Source organism: Condylura cristata, unplaced genomic scaffold (assembly GCF_000260355.1).
Source record: "Condylura cristata isolate star-nosed mole 26May11 unplaced genomic scaffold, ConCri1.0 scaffold00018, whole genome shotgun sequence".
NCBI lineage: Eukaryota > Metazoa > Chordata > Mammalia > Eulipotyphla > Talpidae > Condylura > Condylura cristata.
The window spans coordinates 36,285,528-36,298,396 of record NW_004567119.1 but is presented as its reverse complement, the minus strand read 5'-3'; the positions used below and the strand labels follow the sequence as shown (position 1 = coordinate 36,298,396).

General features: G+C 35.8%; 1 protein-coding gene across 6 annotated transcripts in view; it reads left to right on the top strand.

Moving 5' to 3' along the window:
• NEK7 (NIMA-related kinase 7) overlaps positions 1 to 12,869 on the top strand; it is a 123,352-nt gene that overhangs the window by 37,989 nt on the left and 72,494 nt on the right. For 3 of the 6 annotated variants that reach the window (XM_012726999.1, XM_012727000.1, XM_012727001.1), the window contains 2 exons: positions 9,381 to 9,465; positions 11,195 to 11,351. In XM_012726999.1, coding sequence (XP_012582453.1) covers positions 9,413 to 9,465; positions 11,195 to 11,351 — 210 coding nt within the window. In that variant the 5' untranslated portion in view covers positions 9,381 to 9,412. The remainder of the gene's footprint in view (positions 1 to 9,380; positions 9,466 to 11,194; positions 11,352 to 12,869) is intronic. The other 3 variants (XM_004685480.2, XM_012727002.1, XM_012727003.1) reach the window with 1 other exon arrangement.

The following is a 12,869-nucleotide window of genomic DNA, read 5'->3' as shown; positions in this document are numbered from 1 at the left end:
TTTTTTTTTTTTTGAGTTCTTACAACATGACCTACAGACTTTTGCAGTTTAAACTAAGTTTAAAAAAAAATGTTATATTGGGCCCTCCCTGGTGGCATAGCCGGTTAAAGCACAGCAGTAAGAAGCTAAAGCCACTTCAGCTTGAGTTTGAACCCCGCCTGCCCTGGAGGTGATCCACCTGCGTGGCAGACCTCTCCTGGCCCACCTGCTGCTCCCCTCAGCAGTGTACTTCATCTGTCTGCCTGTTCTGCTCCCCACTCTGTCTCTGGTGAATCTTCTCACTGCCCCTGCACCTCTGGCCTGTACCCCAGGTCTGTATGCACAAATAAATAAAGCTTAAAAAAAAGTTATATTAGTCTAAGAATCTCAAATAACAAAGTGGTATTAAAAATAGTAGGTATAGAGTGTTTGGATTAGGAAAATTGTTTGGGAGGTGAGTTATATTAAAACCACATCACTGATTTTAATAAATTTCGTGATATGGGAGGTGATTGGCTGACTGCTGTGTGCTTATTTGGCTTTGGGGTTGGTGGTGTCTTGATTAAGATTCTGTATCATGTTCTCCTAGCCTTTGTATCTAAGATGCTTAACATACCAGTGTATATTAAGGAGGAAGATAAAGTTGAACCAGCAGGTGTCAGCAAGAGCTATAATAAAAACTCTAGTCCTGGTTGTCTTAACCTTTGTTTTGTTACTTTTTAGTAATACTTCCATGTAAAACATTTTTAGAATGATATTTCAGTGGACTTATTGATTTACATCCCAATGTAGAATCCTTTTTCAGAATGTTACCCTAATAGGGAATGATTAACTATTTTGGAATATAGGTCTGAAATATAGCAATTACTCTAGAAAGATCTAGTTCAAAGAAGACGTTTACCAAGCACTGTGAACTTTTCTTCAATTCAGTGTCTTGAAGAAAATTTCCATATAAATTATCCATATCAAAAAACTTAATGCATCTCAGTTTAACTACTTCTCAGGTTATGTGTTCTACTTTTTCAGTATTTCATTCCTATTGGCTAGTTAATAATCTTTCTATAGGAATAGGGATTCATAAACAACTGTCCTGATAATGGCCTTCATTTTTCATTAAAAATATGACATTTACAATATTTCAGCATACAAATGAGCTACTTTACTTTAGACTTATTTTAACTTAGTCTAATTCACTCTAATTTAGACATTCTAGTCAGAGGAAGATAGAGCCTACTTTTCCACAAAATTGAAAGAGTCATTACATTTCTCAATTTGACATATTTTTAATTAGATCCTATTTCTTATTTCTTTTCTCCTCGCTTGATGACTTGACAGAAGTACAAATCCAATAGACATATCATCTTGTGTGCTGGCTGTATTAGAGTAGTCAGTCAGTAATAAGAACATTACAGAGGCCACAAGGAAAATGTGCAGGATGCAGGATGATCTTAGATACTTTCACTTTCTTATTTCTTGCCATACCTAGCAAAGACCTCCATTTTACATGCTTCTTTAACTTACTAAAACTCATTAGCCATCAGCCCCATTCCTAGATATTTACCCAAGTAAAATATTTGTGAACTTTTATGCACATGTTTATGGTGACTTTATTCGTAATTGTCCAAAATGAGTAAGAGACAATGTAAGTGTACCTTCACTGGATGATAAAGTGTAGTACATCTGTCCGGTAGACTACTACTCAGCATTAAAAATGAACACAGTTCATAAATAAGATAGGTGAATCTCAGGTACACCATGCAACTAAAAGAAGCCACACTCAAAAGGCTGTGTTCTCTGTGATGCTATTTATAGATATTAGAGACAAGACAGAGCCCTGAGGAACAGAATACAGTCAGTAGTTAACATCAGTTGGGTGAGGATTTCACTATCCAGAGGCACAGGGAAATTGTATGGGCTAATAAACTGTTTTATAATAAACTGTTGATGCTGATGGTAGTTATAAGACCATTTTTTTTAAAGATTTATTTATTTGTGCATACAGAACTGGGGTACAGGCCAGCGGCTCAGGGGTGGTGAGAGGCTTCACCAGAGACAGAGTGGGGAGCAGAACAGGCAGATCGAGGAAGTACACTGCTGAGGGGAGCAGCGGACGGGTCAGGAGAGGTCTGCCACACCATGTGGTCACCTCCGGGGCAGGCGGGAATCAAACTCATGCGGAAGCAGCTTTAGATTCTCAATGCTGTGCTTTAACCCGCTGCGCCACCAGGAAGGGCCCACAAGACCATTTTTTAAAACCCTTAAAAAATTGTACACGAAATGGTCAATTTATTGAATATAAGTTTGATCTTTAATAGCATGCTAAAATAAAATCTTAAAATGACACATAGGTTAGGAAAATGAAATAATGGCATACCTTGTTGTACTTCTCCATATATTCTAGAGGAAGCCTTAGGACATTTTAGCTTCATGTGTTTCTGCTATATTTTGTGTCAGTTTTCCTGTATTTTAACTCTAACTTCATTTTAAACTCTGTGATCACTTTTATCTCTTATTTTGTGCTTCTGATGCTTATTTAATGTTGCCCTATTGCTGTGCTATTTATTATTCCATCCTGCATCTTCAGGCTTGCATCTGAAATAATTTTCATTCTCTTTATCTCTGCTGATTTTTGTTCTTGTGGTCTTACTTGCTTGAATGTTGTTTTTGTTATGTGTTGGATATTATATATACAAAGTTGTTTGTAGAAACAGTCTGAAGCCTGGGAGATTATCCTCCTCCTGAGAGTGTTTTCATTTGTTTCTGCCTGTGTCTGCAGCATTAACTATTAGAGGTTACTTAAATACGATTTCAGGATTTCAGATGACTTAACAGAAAAATGTGCTGTAGGAGGGTTAAGGTCTCAACCCAGCTTGTGGAGATGTTCACCAGAGCCCCTGTTTGGACAGTTGCTGTTTCTTGAGTCTCAAAAGGTTGGAGAAATGCTGACTGTTCAGTCTCTTAGCCTCACAACTGCCCTCAACAAAGCACAACAGTTGGGGGAAAATGTTTGGATTATACTCCTTCTTTCCTCCATCCCTCAGATCCTGGTCCTTTAATTCTTTGCTGTTTTGATAATAACTTCATAATGCACTAAAGCAAATCCAGAAATACATTTTTGCAACTAATTGTTCCAGAGAGAGGGTTGGTCTAAATTTTCATTTTGCCATGTAAATAAAGGTTGCCTCTATACTCCTCACATCCATACATATAAACAAATGAATGCTTTTTAAAAGCCGTGTTAAGATAATTTTGCATATTACACTGCTTGTTGATTTTTATACATAATATATTATGAATTCCTATTAGAATCACTTGGCAAATACATATTTGCTGTGTTTCATTCTGTGCCAGGCCCTTTGGGGATACTGTGATATATAAAACAGATAATATCCTACCCTTACTTGATTTACATTTTGGCAAACTTAAGCAAATAACTACATAATTAACTAGTTGATAGTGGTAAGAATAATTACTTTGAGTGTGTGTGTATGTGTGTGTGTTTACGACATGAACATTTATCTCGGAGCCTTGTCTTCTTATTTTAGATTTTAGTACATACATCTTTATTAAAATTAAAAAAAAATTGTGAGTTTAATATTCCATTTCATATATTTACTGTAATTTAATTGTTTTCATATGCTTAGAACTTTATATTTTGTCCAGCTTTGATTTATGACAAATGCTTTCTAATACATATTCTTATATATAATCCAGTATTGAGTCACTGACTTCTTTCCTTTAGGATACAGTTGTGAGGTTAAGACTATGAATAAAAATGTATGGGAAGTTCTTGATGTTTTGTTATATTTGTATAAACATTATATATTATTTTCAAATGTGTCATTCTGTTAGGTTGTCAATTGTGTAATATTTTGCTGTTTCTTAAACTTGTACTAGGGGATATTCAGCATTTTAAAATTAGTTCTCATAATACATTTCCTTGTGTCTGTTAAACTATTAACAAAATTAATTAATAGAACACTGATTTATGAAGGAAATGTAGGACTAGATTTAAAAGTAGATTTATATCGGACTTCCCTGGTGGCGCAGCGGGTTAAAGCACAGCACTAAGAAGCTAAAGCCACTTCCGCATGAGTTCGATTCCCGCCTGCCCTGGAGATGACCACATGGCGTGGCAGACCTCTCCTGACCCGCCCGCTGCTCCCCTCAGCAGTGTACTTCGTCGATCTGCCTGTTCTGCTCCCCACTCTGTCTCTGGTGAAGCCTCTCACCGCCCCTGAGCCTCTGGCCTGTACCCCAGTTCTATATGTACAAATAAATAAATCTTTAAAAAAAAAAAGTAGATTTATATCTTCTATTTCTTTTTCAGTGCTTGATTTTATTGTTTTGTACCATTTTAAACTTATTTCTTGAGACTAGTTATATATATATATATATATGTGTATATATATATATATATATATATATATATATTGCCATGCATAGCAGGAAATTCCAGAGTCTTTAATAAAAAGATTATATTTTAGATAAGAAATGATACAGTGATCATTGTTACAAAAAAATGAAGTATGAAAAGCCCATATACAGATCTCTTCTCCTATGATTATACTTTACAGATTATAAAATGAGGTTTTCAGCTGTTACAAAAAATGGGCCATACTGATGTGAGTGTATATATATTTGCATTTGTTTTTCATTATTTTTAAGGTGTTTATTAATATTTATGAGACTGATGTGCTACCCTCTGTGCCAAGAAGGCTGCATGTTTAGTATTTAAAGGAACTTTTGGACCTAAACTAGTATAAATAATATTTTAGGAGATAATTTTAGCACAAGAATATACAAAATATGAGTTTCCAAAATTAAAAACTAATTTGTTATTAGGTTACAGTAATGACCAAAGAGTTTTAAAATAACATTTTCTTATAATAATAGATTCAGTTGAGAGAAATGCAAAATTTTGTAATAAGGGATTCATCTGGCTTTTTGTTGATAACTAATTGTAGTATAATTTGCTGTTCTTTTTTATAGTGTAGCTTTATTTTTTAAACTTTCAATTTTGCTGTAGTTTTGGTTCACAGAAAGAAAAAATACTAGAATGAAGAATTTCCATGTAATCTTCATTCAGATTCCCCAATGTTAATATTTTACTATATTTTATTATTTATGTGATAAAATAAAAAAAGGATTTGTGGCAGACTTAATGTAGTATATACATATTTAATTCTCAGGACATACTCCTAAAACTTAGAGGTTTTAATTTGTGTTTATTTTAAAATATTGACAGTTCTGAAGAGTATGGACTTAAATTTTATAGATGTCTCTAATTTAGGTTTACCTGATATTTCCTGAATTTTAACTTCAGGATTTGCATTTTTGAAATGGTATTACAAAGTGATACTTTCTTCTAAGTGCACCATAGTTGGTGATGTCTGTCTGTATGTTCCATTACTGGTGAGGTGAACTTTGATCCTTTGCTTAGGTAATGTCTGCTAAGTTGCCTAACATAAAATTACTCTTTACCTTTGTAATTACAATTTGTTTTTGGTGTGTGTGTATGAATAATGGGAGATAGTTTAAGACAATGTAAATAACTTTTTCTACTAGTTTTAACACTTGTTGATGATTCTTGCATGATCAGTGATTTCTCTGGAGACTAGCAAAAGGTGGCTTTCAATTCTATTTATTTTTTCTTTATTAGGTTACATCTTGTAAGGTATAGCTTACCTCTTTTCACTATTAATTTGTACGTTTATGGACTCAAGGATTCTTAATTTATTCATTGGGTTATGTTACTTTCAAATTGCTCCATATGAAGTCAGCAGCACCCCACTAAGAGGGGTTTCACGTTTCTTTTGACATGTCTGTGATCTTCTTTGAGCACTTCCATATTTTCTCGCATAAGACATACATGCTCAGCTTGTACTTATTACAGACTCATCCCTGGAAGGAAGCATTTCTCTAAGAAAAGTCTTACATTGCTTAGTGGAGAATGGCTTTTAGAAACCAAGGTTGGGGTTTGGCTAGTTTACTGTTTGTAACTATTAATGTTGAGATCCTGATGTTCTAAAAACATCCTGATTCTCTTCAAAGATCTGATAGCTATATTAGTAGCTCTTAGGCACTATGATAACACAGTGAAGTACAAATGAACAATTGGTGCTGATTACTTCAACTTAATTTTCTTTGTGTTGTTATACAACAGTCACTGGCTTGATTGTGGGAAAACCTGGATGACTCAGTCAGTTAAATAGAGGCAGGAGGGTGAGGTCAGGAATATTTCTGTTGAATGGTGACTTTGGGGCCAAGAAAAATATTTAGTTTTGAATGTAAGTGTTTATCTTCTGCCAATATCAGTCACCCTAAAGTTTCCATAGTTCCTTTCATTTTTTCAGCTGTCACATATACATGTAGTTAAGTCAGTAACTTTGTTTTGGTGAGTTTAGAGTTACTATTTTAATATAGTTGCTGTTCTTTAATATTATTTAATAAACTATAGTTGATTTGGTTAGCTTATTACTAAAAATGTCATGTATAACTAGAAGGGCACTGGAGATTTAATGAATATCCTTGATGTTTGAAGAAAAACTATTTTTAGACTACAGAGCTATCAAATAAGTTTAGATTAGTATTTCAACTTGTTAGATTAAAAAAATAAGAAAAAATTCTAAAACTTTATCCGAACTCTGTCTTCAGGTTGGTATGTAGCTAGTTTAATATTTTAAGATTTTGAGAATTATAGAGAAAACCAGTTCCTATGATAGAATCAAAATATAGGTTTGGAAACATAATTTTTTGTAATAGTTAGAATTATTAATAGTATTCCATTGTGTATATGTGCCACAGCTCTTTGATCCATTGATCTGTTTTGGGACATTTGTGTTGTTTCCATATCTTGACTATTGTAAATAGTGCTGCAATAAATGTAGGAGTGCAAGTTCCCTTTCAAATTACTATTTTTGTATTCTTTGGGTAGATTCCTAAGAGTGGGCTGCTAAATTTGAATTTGATAATAATTTTTTTCATCATTCACTTTAGACTTGTTAAATAAACTTTAGTAGTAGTTATTTGATGCTTTTATGACAGAGACTTATTTTGTGCCAGTGTTGATCTGAGCACAGGAGATGTAGGGACCATCTGAGCACAGATGGTCCCTACAGATCACTGCAACACAGAATTTATATCTAGAAGACTGAATACATATTGACATTTCATATGTTAAAAAGTGTTTTCAGGGACCCTCCTGGTGGCGCAGTGGGTTAAAGCACTGCACTGAGAATCTAAAGCCACTTCTGCATGAGTTCGATTCCCGCCTGCCCCGGAGGTGACCACATGGTGTGGCAGACCTCTCCTGACCCACCCGCTGCTCCCCTCAGCAGTGTACTTCGTCGATCTGCCTGTTCTGCTCCCCACTCTGTCTCTGGTGAAGCCTCTCACCGCCCCTGAGCCTCTGGCCTGTACCCCAGTCTGTGTGCATAAATAAATAAAATCTTTAAAAAAAAAAGTGTTTTCATTTTATTTAAGGGATTAGTGCAAAGAGATAAATATAAATGTCTTTGGTTTTTAAAACATAAAAAGTATTAAATGTCATTAAATCAATATACAAATATATCAGCATTGATATATTGTTATTACTCTTACTTTGTAATAACATTAAGACTCCAATGACACATGAACCTATGTAAGATATGCATAGAAGTTATTACTGAATTTTATTCATTGTATATTTTAAGCTTATGGGTTATATAAGAATTTCATAGAGATGTTTATTTTCAGAGCAGAATCTCTATGACCTGTGTCTGGGATATTGTAGAAATGATTTCCCTTTTGGGCAGATTGCTAGGTGAAATCACTTTTCAAGTGCTTTGAAATTTTTATTTTATTTAATTTTTTTTTTAAAGATTTATTTATTTGTGCATACAGAACTGGGGTACAGGCCAGAGGCCCAGGGGCGGTGAAAGGCCCCACCAGAGACAGAGTGGGGAGCAGAACAGGCAGATCGACGAAGTACACTGCTGAGGGGAGCAGCGGGCGGGTCAGGAGAGGTCTGCCACGCCATGTGGTCACCTCCGGGGCAGGCGGGAATTGAACTCATGCAGAAGCGGCCCTAGATTCTCAGTGCTGTGCTTTAACCCGCTGCGCCACCAGGGAGGGCCAATTTTTATTTAATTTTTTTATATTAAGTAGTATTCACAGGCAGTGATCATAAAGGAAAATATTGACTTGTTTGTTAGACCATATTAAAAGTAAGAATTTCAGTGCTCTCCCTGGTGGTGCAATAGGTTAAAGCACTGCATTATGAAGCTCTCCGAAGCCACTGCAGCATGAGTTCCATCCTCCGCCAGGAAGCTGACCCACATGGCAGGGCAGACCTCTCCTGACCCGCCTGCTGCTCCCCCTTGCAGTGTACTTTGTCAGTCTGCCTATTCTGCTCCCCACTCTGTCTCTGGTGAATCCTCTCAGTGCCCCTGTACCTCTGGCTTGTACCTCAGTTCTGTAAGCATAAATAAATAAATCTTTAAAAAAAAAAAAGTAAGAATTTCTGTTTATTAGTTAGTTGAAAGATGTCATTAGGGGTATTTTGAAAAGACAAATCATGGGATAGAAATATTTGCATTACAAACAGCTTATGCCTGGAATATATTATTGCTTTGAAGAGTATCATGAAATGATGTGTTTAGTTTTTCCATTTAGTTAATACCATTTAAATGAGCCCTCATTTTTATCCCACAGGATTTTAGTTATAAATTACATTTACAAAGAACTTAGAAATACTTGGCATTGCTTAGAATCAGAGCAGAAGTAACTGCAGTGCTTTTTTGTCATTTTTAGTTCAATTCTTGAATCTTGTGTAGTACTTGTCATATAATTGGTCTTCATCTAATGTTTACTGAATTAGTGAGTGAATGTTATATAATTATAAGGAAAGCATGCATTAAAAAGTGAAAACTTTCATGTGAAGACTGACCTTTTTAAGTGTAAACCCAAAAAGTCACAGTAAGTGATATAGCATTGGACATTCAGAACAAATGCATTAACACTTTGAGAATATGAAGAAGTTCATTTTAGGGTTGTAAGACAGGAGCTTGATTATAGGAAGTGGCATGGTAATTGCCCCATTGGCACTGGGGAAGGTGAAGGGTAAGCCTCCTTGTTCAGTAAGGCAAATGGAGAAAATAAAATTCAATCTGGAGAAATGGGATTTTCGAAGTACTTAATGCTCCTCTTGAAAATGGAAACAGTTGAGACTGCATACTTGTATTAGTGCAACAGAGCTTGGATATAGCAAATGGCAGGCATTGGAGTGTGGGATATCTTAATGTCTACTTTGGAAGTGTAAGATAAATTTCTCTTATTTTAAAATCCGTATCAAGCCTATGATCAACAACAGGAATTGGTTGTGATAACATTGTTTACATTTTGTCTTCACACTTTTGCAGATTTTTAAAGTTCCTGTTGCTTTGGACAATGGATGAACAATCACAAGGAATGCAAGGGTCACCTGTTCCTCAGTTCCAGCCACAGGTAATTTGTTCTAAAATAAGCTCATATGTAGTATAGCTATACTACATATGAGGGGATGGAAGCAGTATACTTGTAGATACTTTAGGAGTGAAGGTAGCTAACTTGCTAATTGCTAATTTTCGAGTTTTTGTCACAATCGTTTATATATTTTAAAATAGTGGCTTATAATACTTAGCTTTTATATGCAAATATGAAACAAGAAGTATAGTTTTACCTTACACCTGTCTTTGAGGGTTAATATTAGGCTTAGGGAGCCAGGAGAAAAACTGAGACAGGGCCGCAGGGGTGTGGAGTGTCTGTGTTTGTTGCCTCCCTTGCCTTGGCCGGCTGATCCTCCGTTATCCTAACTGCCTTCCCCTTGTTACCTTTATCTCCCTCTCTGTGACTGGGGCATGTTACTCCGGTTATGTAGTTGCTTACAGGTTTGTTCCATAAAATGCATGTCTTAGTAAATAATGTGCACACATTATTTGAAATTCATTGTTTAGCCTCCTGCATTCATTATGGATGCTGCCGTAAAGCTCAGTATATAATGAGATGTTTGAAATAGCAAACACCCCTTTCCTCCTAATTTTCTGTGCCAGTGTATGGTGGGGGATATTAACCATCTTTATTGTGGTGATCAGTTTGTAGTTTATACAGATATCAAATTTTTATGATGTACTATAATGTGTCAACATAATATTAATTATTTGCAGGTGCTTATTTTTTCCCTTTGACATGTAAGAGCTACTCAAAACTGCTTTTCAAAGTCATAATACAAATTACCTAAGTTAACATAATATTATGTTAATAATATTTTCATTAAAAGAAAAGAAACAAAATAAGGTCAGTACCTCATTTTGGTTTTTCATATATATATATTATAATTATATATATGAATATATATATTATATATATGAATATATATATTATATATTATATATAATGTGTATATATATTACGTTTCTTGGTCTGGTGTTTGAGGCATTATAGTTTGTCTTCAGTTTACTCTGCTAGCTTTGCCTCAACTCTGCTTAGATAGCAGCTTTGAAGTCATTTGAGGGCTGGTAAATGTTCTTTGAAATGATTCTGTCAAGTAGGTTTGGGAGACGGTGGTTAAAAAGTTCCTTTGGGGCCCTCCCTGGTGGCGCAGCGGGTTAAAGCAGAGCACTAAGAAGCTTAAGCCACTTCCTTATGCGTTTGATTCCCGCCTGCCCGGGAGGTGACCACATGGCGCGGCAGACCTCTCCTGACCTGCCCGCTGCTCCCCTCAGCAGTGTACTTCCTCGATCTGCCTGCTCTGCTCCCTGCTCTGTCTCTGGTGAATCCTCTCTCCCTCCGCATCTGTACCCCAGTTCTGTATAAATAAATAAAATCTTTAAAAACAACAACAAAAAAAGTTCCTTTGTTGGTAGTGTTTCCTCACAGCCTTTCCTCATGAATTTCCAAGGGGGGATGTACTGGTTTTCAAACTTATTTTTCTTGGGGGCCCCTACTTTTCCCTCTACCTTTCACATCATTTGATTTCTCTAAAATCCGCATTTGTAAAGCATGTAGTCCAGAAAATGTTGCCCATGAATAGATGATCTTTTCTGTGATTTTGTTCATTTTACACCCTCCTTATTCTCCAATTTTTGAAATCTTGATGATCCTTCAAGGACCATCTAAAATGCCCTCCTTTCCATGAAGCTTTTTTAGATTTCCTGGATATATTTCTTGGAAACCTGAAGGTATATTCTTTTTATAGGTCTTCTGGTATTTCTGATGCCTCTGTGTCCTTTTATATGGGCATCTCCTTTCTCTCTCCTACTGGAGAGAGTCCTTCTGAAACTGGACTGTGTCTGCCTTACCTGGGGCTCTGTGGAAAGGCAGTTCTCACTTGGAGCTGGCACTCACTGAGACAGGTAATTAAAAGCAACCAGGGACTCCTTCATATGCACATTTAATTAGCCTTTTATGTAACAGAATTTTTCATAAAGATATTAATCTAGATCCAGAAGAGAGACCCTTTAGCTTAGGGTAACACCAATATTTCAATTTTAAGATGATTAAAAAAAAATCTACCAACTGTATTTTGTGTATGGTTATAAACTATCAAGATTATTATAGTCCAGTAGATATGGACATATGTTAGTAACCAGTCTTACAGGCACACAAAAAACACTATTGCTTCTACCAAAGACAATAAAAGAAGTGCCTTAAGAATTAGTTTGTATTGTGATTTTTGAAATCCACTGTTTTGAGCAGCTCTCTTAACTTTCAAAGGAAAAAAAAAATAGGCATTTGCATTTTTGCCTCCTACTGATTCACCAGCCAGGAAAGGTCTGAGTGGCAGTGGGAGGTAAAAATGAGAGTAATTGTTTTCCTAGGAGACCCTAGGCTGCCACACAGCATAAATTTCAAGATTATATACATGATTCTGCATCGCTTTCACACCGTTCGTTCCTTTCCCTTGTGCCCCCTGCTGCTGCTCCTGTGTGGGTGGACCTTCCTCCCTGTGGGAAACAGGCAAGTGTCATCCAGGTTTAGCTGCCTGTGGCAAGGGGGGGTTGTGGGGAAGAGGATTTGTTTCCCCCTCCTTATGCAGACTGATGGTGTGAGGCAGTAAAAGAAAGATTACCTGACAAGTGCTTATTGGCGTTATTGCTTATTAAGTCTTTGAAAAATGTTACTGTTCTCAGTAGCATTATTTTTAAAGCCTCGGAAAGGACAGCCTCTGTTCAGGTTGACAACCTTCTTTTGTTTGGTTCCACACCATTGGCCTGAATAATGGGGGTGATGTGGCAACATATGGTTAGCCAAGCGACTTCTTTCACTTTTGTAATGCTAATATAAGTCTGGACATAAACAGAAGCCTGAGGAAGTCAGCTTTCTAGTGTCAAATACCAATTCCCTGTTAGAATGATGAGTGATATGTATGCTGGTCTAGCTTTTTCTTATTTTGAGCATACTCTCAGTCCACAGTATACAATGTTGGTCTCACTTTTAGTACAGTATTAGTTCCTTTTTAAGTTTTAGGCATCTTTAAATGTAGGCATCTTTATTTTATTTTTGCTGCATTCCTCTTATTCTCTTGAATTTAGGGGAAAATTTTTCTATCAACTTCCTTCTGTTTTCTCTCCTCCTTCCCTCCTATCCTGTCTTATCTTTTCCTTCCTTTCCTTTTTTGATTCCTTCCACTGAAGTCTAAAAGATACTGAAAAGATATTTTAAGTAGATTCTTATATATTCTCATGGGTTTTGGACTCTGAAACAACGAATTTAGAGTAATTTAAAAACTATATTGAGTAAAAACTGGGTACAGAAATAGTAAAAATTTGTCTTTTACTACAAGACTAATTTTAAACAACAGAAATTAACATTTTCTGAATAGTTTGATTTATGGTCATTGAATGAAGAAGATTGGAACGTTCTTTTATATC